Raw genomic sequence first — 6,734 nt, forward strand, 5'->3', positions numbered from 1 at the left:
ACATTGAGGATGCTTATTAAATAATATCAAGCATATAGATAAAAATTCCGAACGAAAAATTTGTCAATTTGACAAAGTATATAGATAAAAATGTAGTCATATACGGATTGTCATTGTCAAACTGCTGATGAATATGGTTCTAGTTATGGTTTTTTATATCATGCATCGCAAGAAAGATGAGACCTTTAAACATAAGACCTTTGGGTATGGGGATCGGCAGAGGGCCGTCCCCCCCTTTAGCCACGTCCCACACCGCCCCCTTGGGGCCGTCCTCGGCACTTCCGTCGGATATGTGACGCCGGAGACGGGGCAACATGGTGGGCCCCCCATGGCAGCTTCTCTCTCATCCTTATATATATATATATATATTAATATATTATTAATGGTGGGGTAGTCTTGGCTAGTCCCCACACCCTTGGGTAGTCCCCAAAGAGACTATCCTCCTCCCGTGATTACGTGGCGCCTACATGGCGGGTAGTCCTTTGGAGACTATCCTCCCCATACCCAATGGTCTAAGGTTGTGTAATTATTTGGTGGGCCCGCTTGCAGTTTTCGGTTTATGCAAATGAATGTCTTGGGGAAGAAGATTGCATTTGATCTTCAGCTCTTCAAATAACTTCTTCAGCGCTAAAACCAGTTCACTTCTCCTCCTGTTCTTTTCACCAAACTCTTGAAAATTCATCGTATGATTGAAAACATCGCCATTTTTATCTTGTTCACATTTTCGATCTCCTTCACGACAAAACTGTGATTCAAGTGCCAGAATTGGGGATTCTACTCCAAATACCTAATCACATATAATAATGATAGCATTTGTTATATAGCATGAAACAGAATGTATAAAAAATGTTTTATAACTTACTTTTTCATCTTGTCTTTTAATAGCCCAATCTTCTCAATAGGTGTTGTAAAGTCAATAGAGAATTCGACACCATCTGACATATCTGAACTTCTATAGAAATTTCTAATGGACTTTGTAGACAAAACCGAATTCGGATTATATATCTTCTCGTTGTCATATCTCAAGAAAACCGTCGTTAAGATATTCATCTCTTCAACTATCAACTGTCAAATAACAAATAGTCCATCAATTAAATGCAAAAGATAAAAAAAACTGAACCAGCGCCAAATGGTCATAAATCTCCTTAAATCCATATCTTCAATGTACCTACATTGTAAACATATAACATTAATTAAAAATGAGTTAATCACCAACAAATGAAGCACACTTAAAGAACTTGTCGATATAAACGTTCTTACATGAAACCAGGCTGAGCAACATTTCTAAAAATATGATAAGCAGCCACAATCGCTTCCATCTAATTAGAAATTTGCCGATCCATACCAACAGAAGTTCGAGAGTGCAATCCATAATATGTAGATTAGGTAATACCTCGTTATCGAGAGTGCAATCCATACCAACAGAAGTTCGAATATCCCACTCCTCATTGCTGTGATCTTCCGGTTTAGATAGTTGCGACTTCCGGTTCTCATCATCATCTTCTTCGTTGTCATCAAGCTCTTGAATATCAGACTCCAGGTCTCGATTGGAAGCGTGGGGTTCGGAAACAAGGCCTTGGAGAAAGGGGGAATATGGTTTAGGGTTGTGGAGACGGTGAATGACTTCGTCGGTGTCTTTTTGGAGATGGTTGTGAGGTTTGTGTTTTAGGGTTTCTCTGGGAAGAAGAAACGATAGGAACAGATCTTCTGGCGTATAATAAAAGTATCTTGGGATGGGGATGAGTAAAGGGATTCAAAAATTGAATCTGGCCGCCCAAAGTTTGTTTTGCCGCCCAGTGATTTTTTGTGCTTTAGATGCTTGTCGTGTGTTAAAGAAAATTTTTCAACACCTTTATGCTTTAAAGGTTGTATAATGTGCTTAAAATGGTTATACAATGGCAAATGACCATTCTTGTCCTTCCTATATGCTTGTTAAAGTAGTATAGATAATGGGTTATTTTATTAATATTAATTTAGTGATTACTACTTTATAATTATTTTTATTTTATTTTTCACTTATCTCTTATATATTTAATATTTCTTTTTAACTATTCCTTTTGTTTTTTTTATTAATAACTATTTAATATTTCATTGATTTAACCATGTGTAACACACAAGTTTCTAAACGATTAATAAATAAAAAAAGTAAAATATTATAACTTATGCAATACACAAATTTCTAACCTAAAAATATAAAAATAAAAAATAAAGTAAAATGTAGTACATCAAAGTTCATTTTTTTTTTCAAAAATATATATAGAGTCAGTTGTGTGTGTTAACCAATGATATTATATGTATTCAAGCCGTGTAATATACGTGTTCATTCAATCCATGTAATGCACGGGCATTCAAAGATGTAACTTTTTTATTACTTAGTATATAAAATTATATTTATTCAGCCCGTGATACACGAGCTTCTAACCTAGTTGAGTAATAAATGAAAGGGCTTTAAGGAGTATTAACCATTACACGTATTTGATGATGAGTTGGGCTAATGTGACTAAAAAATATGGCATTACACAGGGCATTAACCAATGTTTTAAAAACCGGTAAATACCAGCGGGTTATACCGGGATTATCGTTTTCAGATGTAAATCCGTGACGAAACACCCCGGTAAATAAGTGAAACGGCATAAGGTTGGTAGTGACGGTAAAATCCGGTATTCCGGTTTGAAACGTAATACCGGTACCGACTGAGGTTTATTTTAGTTCGGGTTGTTACTTATTTTTATTATATATGTTACTTATCTTACATAATTTTTATATATTATGATTATTCGTAACTAAAAGTTCTTATTTAATATTGTATGAAACGAAGATAGTTATACTCTAGTTGATGAGGATGACGATAATAATAAATTTCGTCTTTTATGCGATTGTAAACTTAATGTATTAAACACTCAAATGATTTAAACATATCGTACACTCTCATTTAAAATAGTTTGTTTGAAAATTGAATGATTTTCGATTATCTGTTGGATTATTTTTTATTATGGATTTACTTTTGGATTATCTTTTAACATGTAATTATGCATTTTTTGATTAACTTTTGAGTTGATTTTGTAATTTATGAAATTATAGAGTTAGCTAGTCAACTTGTTTGAACCGCTCGATACAACCTGATTCAACCGATTGAACCATTTTTAGCCTAATCCGGTTTCATTTAAAAACCGATTTTTAAAACATTGGCATTAACCATTAGTACCGATAGTGTTAGTTAATTTTAGTTATCCTTACCTCATTTTCCGCCCAAAATTCAGAGTTCGTTCGTTTAGCCCACTAATTTCTCATCTGCTAGCTATTTCATAAAAAGGTCAACTATATGAGAAATGAAACGAAATAAATGGATCACGTTCATGTTCTTACTAAAATACTCATCTTATCCATATTTCCCTCAATCAAATTTTAATTCTAAAAATAAAAAAATATATATACTTTTTTATCTTCACCATCTGATTCCTTTGGGATCATTCACATCAACAGAAACTTCCTGAAGTAAGTTATTCAAATCTATATATGTTCTTATATACATTAATATTTTTTTAAGAATCACCGGAGAATATCTCTCTTTTTTTTTTCTTTTTTCATATGGGGTTGCTTTCTTGATTTTAAAATGAAAGCTTTTCTTTACATTAAAAAATCCGAAATAATTGATACTAGAATTCGAAGAAATATCAAATCTTGATGGATTTCTTGATCAAGAAGGGTCTTTGATGATCAAGAATTGGAAGAAAGGTAATCCACACGCATGATGTAAAATTTGGAAGTATAGGCGGAATCTCGGTGGTTTAAAATATGGGGTCCAACTAATGTTTTTCTTTCTCAAATGTATAAATTTTCAACAAATTCTGGTGATAGGGGTCAGCGGACCTGGGTCTAATTAGAATATTTTGTACTAAATTTTATCTGATTATGTTAGCAGAATGAATCAACCTATCATGTCGAAGACACCTTCCTCTAACGGGCCGGAGCATCCCGTAAAGCGTAAACGAGGGCGTCCACGGAAGGATGAGAGCATGCCAAGAAACGAAAAGAGGCAAACACAAACATCCATAATATCATCATCATCGTCACAACCACCAAGTATCGCTACCAATGTCATCCAACCACAGCCAACAATCACCATGAACCATGTTGGTGACAACCATAACATGGTAGGACAAGTGGTGACGGGTGTGATAGATGGTCTCTTTGATGCAGGATATCTTATTTCTGTCCGTGTAGGACCTAACAACACCCTCCTAAGGGGTCTTGTGTTCCAACAAGGGCATTTTTGTCATATCACACCAGCCAATGACGTTGCTCCAAACCTAAATATGTGTAGAAGAGAAAATTTTCAAATTCCCATCTCAAATCCAACTCAATTATGTGCAAAACAACCACCACAACTAGCAATGCCAGTTACAATGCAAAATTACCAAACTAACCCTATGATGCCACCAGAGAATTTGAGGATGGTGGGACAAGATGAGCTTATGCAAGTTTTTGAGGTGTCTAAGATGGTTGGAGAACCACCAAAGAATGATGGTGGGTTGAAAAATGATCAATTGTTATCTGATAATTGTGATCTAATGGCTCAGAGTTTTCATAAAAACAATGACATCGCGAATCACACAAGTCTGCCTTGCGGTGCACGTATTGTCCAAGATTTTGATCATGAATATGTAGATGATGAAGCTAATAAGCAAAAGCATGTGGTAGAGACCGGAATGCAAGAGGCAACATCATTTGAAATAGATGAAAGTAAAAAACAAGAAGGTATGTTATCTCAATTAGGGTGTAGAGTATTCAAATGGTACTTAAAAAACTTTGAAACTCAAAATTTTGGTTTTGGAGTTTTTGAATCCAGCTAACAACAACCGGTTCAATATCAAATTTTGACTTTCAAATCAAAGTTGAATTTATGTTTTTCAATTCAAATTTGAAATATATATATATATATATATGATTTTTAACAAAATATAAACATTTATTATATAAGGTATATTTACATAAATATTATATTTATTGATATATGATATTTTCGATGTCGGGTGTGACCCACAAACATTTTTTATCAAACTTATTTATCGTATTTAAGTATTATAACTAATAAACAGAAGACGAAGATGTATAAAACTATTAACATATTGATTGGAGTGTGTTTAGGCTTCGGAACATTTTTTTATCAGTTGCTTATTGGCAATAGGCATGGGCCAAGAGACTGAGAGATTCTTTAAAAAAGGGTTGTTTCAAAACTTAATACATACTTAAAAGGATTATGCTATTAACTTGTCCTAAACACAGCACTAACGCACAATTTGAGTGAATTTAGACCAAAATCATATGTCATTAACAGAACTTGAAGGTAATCCTTATTATAAAAATGTACATAAGATCTCAGTTGTACCGTCAAGCTTATAAATAATAACCACATAACATAACAACATATGTAATAGAAAAGATATTCAATATGTTAAATCAAATAATCATATGCATAATACCATAATTTACTTATGATATGATGATTTTTTGTTTTCTTTTCAGGTGAAGTGAGCAAGATTGATGTTAATCAAGTTCCAAATCAAGGGGTTGCAACTGATCTCTTTCAAACAGATTATGAGAAACAACTATAGGTAACAATATCATTGTATGTGTCTATATTTTGTAACATTTCATCTACAATACAAATAAGGGATGAGAAAATATATCTTATTTCATTTTTTTAAACTTTGGGTTTCAGGGTTTTTATATAAAAACTTCTGATGCTTGTATAAATTAGATATCATACAGTGAAATGCTAAAATCATTTAATTTCGTTCAGCTTTGTTTTATTATTCCTTTCATTTTGTTTTCTTCGTTTTTATTGATCATGTATGAAAGATATAAATCATCATCATCACAGTTACTAAATCCCACCAATATCAAAGTTAAGGTAGGGTATGAGGAGAGAAAGATATAGACAATCTTACCTCTACCCCATACGAATAGAGAGGTTGCTTCCAATAGACCCCCAGCTCGGTATTAAAGATACAAAAGGGATAATAATATTGTAACAAAAGAAATCAAATATCACCATTATAGCTTTAAGAGTAAATTAAAAAAATCGTCCTTTATGTCGACATCAGATTGCAAACTATGTCCTTTACCTTTAAAACGTACAAAAAACATACATGATGTTTGCAAATCTTAACAGGTTATGTCCTTTAACCCAAACTCAGTTGGTTTTCATGGTTAAATCTGACCAAGTAGACCCCACATGAGGGTATTTTAGTCTTTTTACCCTAAATAAAATATTAATGTTTAAAAAGTATTATATATATATATTTATAAATATATACACGGACAACACACACATTTATCAACAAACCCTATCTTTCTTCTCTCTCTCTCTAACCACCCTACCACCACCCCCACCATCCGGTCTTCTTCACTGGTGAACCACCACCGTCCAACTCCGGTGACCAAGAACTCCCACACCCACGCCTCCTCTCTCTCTTTCTCTCGGATCGGAACCCTAGCCGTCGTCCTCTGTTTCAGATCGCTGCATTCTAGTTTAGTGCACCCCCACCACTGCCACACTCTTTCTCTACCCCCTATCTCTTTCTGACACACAACTAAACCCCCACCACTGCCCCGTCTTCAAACTGAATTCCGACGATTCACCATCTGTGATTTCTGGGCATCCGCTGGCCAAACAAAGGGGCGGTGACTAAGTGAAGTTCCGATATATAAGAATCGCCGACGATGTTGCA

The 6,734-nt window shown here is 34.2% G+C and overlaps 1 protein-coding gene and 1 long non-coding RNA gene across 3 annotated transcripts; one reads left to right on the forward strand and one right to left on the reverse strand.

Moving 5' to 3' along the window:
- Positions 1-517: 517 nt before the first annotated feature.
- LOC110921383 lies at positions 518-1,334 on the reverse strand. Its single transcript, XR_002582383.2, has 3 exons — positions 1,261-1,334; positions 863-1,168; positions 518-787 (listed from the first exon to the last, which is right to left on the reverse strand). It is a non-coding gene; the product is annotated as an uncharacterized LOC110921383 (long non-coding RNA).
- Positions 1,335-3,351: 2,017 nt separating this feature from the next.
- Positions 3,352-5,792, forward strand: LOC110921722. Of its 2 annotated transcripts, none has more exons than XM_022166066.2 (3): positions 3,352-3,495; positions 3,923-4,758; positions 5,527-5,792. In XM_022166066.2, the coding sequence occupies exons 2-3, from the start codon at positions 3,924-3,926 to the stop codon at positions 5,613-5,615; spliced, it is 924 nt and encodes a 307-aa protein (XP_022021758.1). In that variant the 5' UTR covers positions 3,352-3,495; position 3,923; the 3' UTR covers positions 5,616-5,792. The 2 variants fall into 2 exon arrangements, with proteins under 2 accessions (XP_022021758.1, XP_022021757.1); XM_022166065.2 differs by lacking the exon at positions 3,352-3,495 and adding an exon at positions 3,555-3,735.
- The last annotated feature ends 942 nt before the right edge of the window (positions 5,793-6,734 follow it).

Source organism: Helianthus annuus, chromosome 17, assembly GCF_002127325.2.
Source record: "Helianthus annuus cultivar XRQ/B chromosome 17, HanXRQr2.0-SUNRISE, whole genome shotgun sequence".
NCBI lineage: Eukaryota > Viridiplantae > Streptophyta > Magnoliopsida > Asterales > Asteraceae > Helianthus > Helianthus annuus.

Bases quoted from the DNA above. Each gene is read 5' to 3' on its own strand.
- LOC110921722 (XM_022166066.2), top strand. From the start codon at position 3,924: ATGAATCAACCTATCATGTCGAAGACACCTTCCTCTAACGGGCCGGAG. The intron at 4,759-5,526 runs GTATGTTATCTC...TTTTCTTTTCAG, and splicing joins TGAAAGTAAAAAACAAGAAG to GTGAAGTGAGCAAGATTGAT.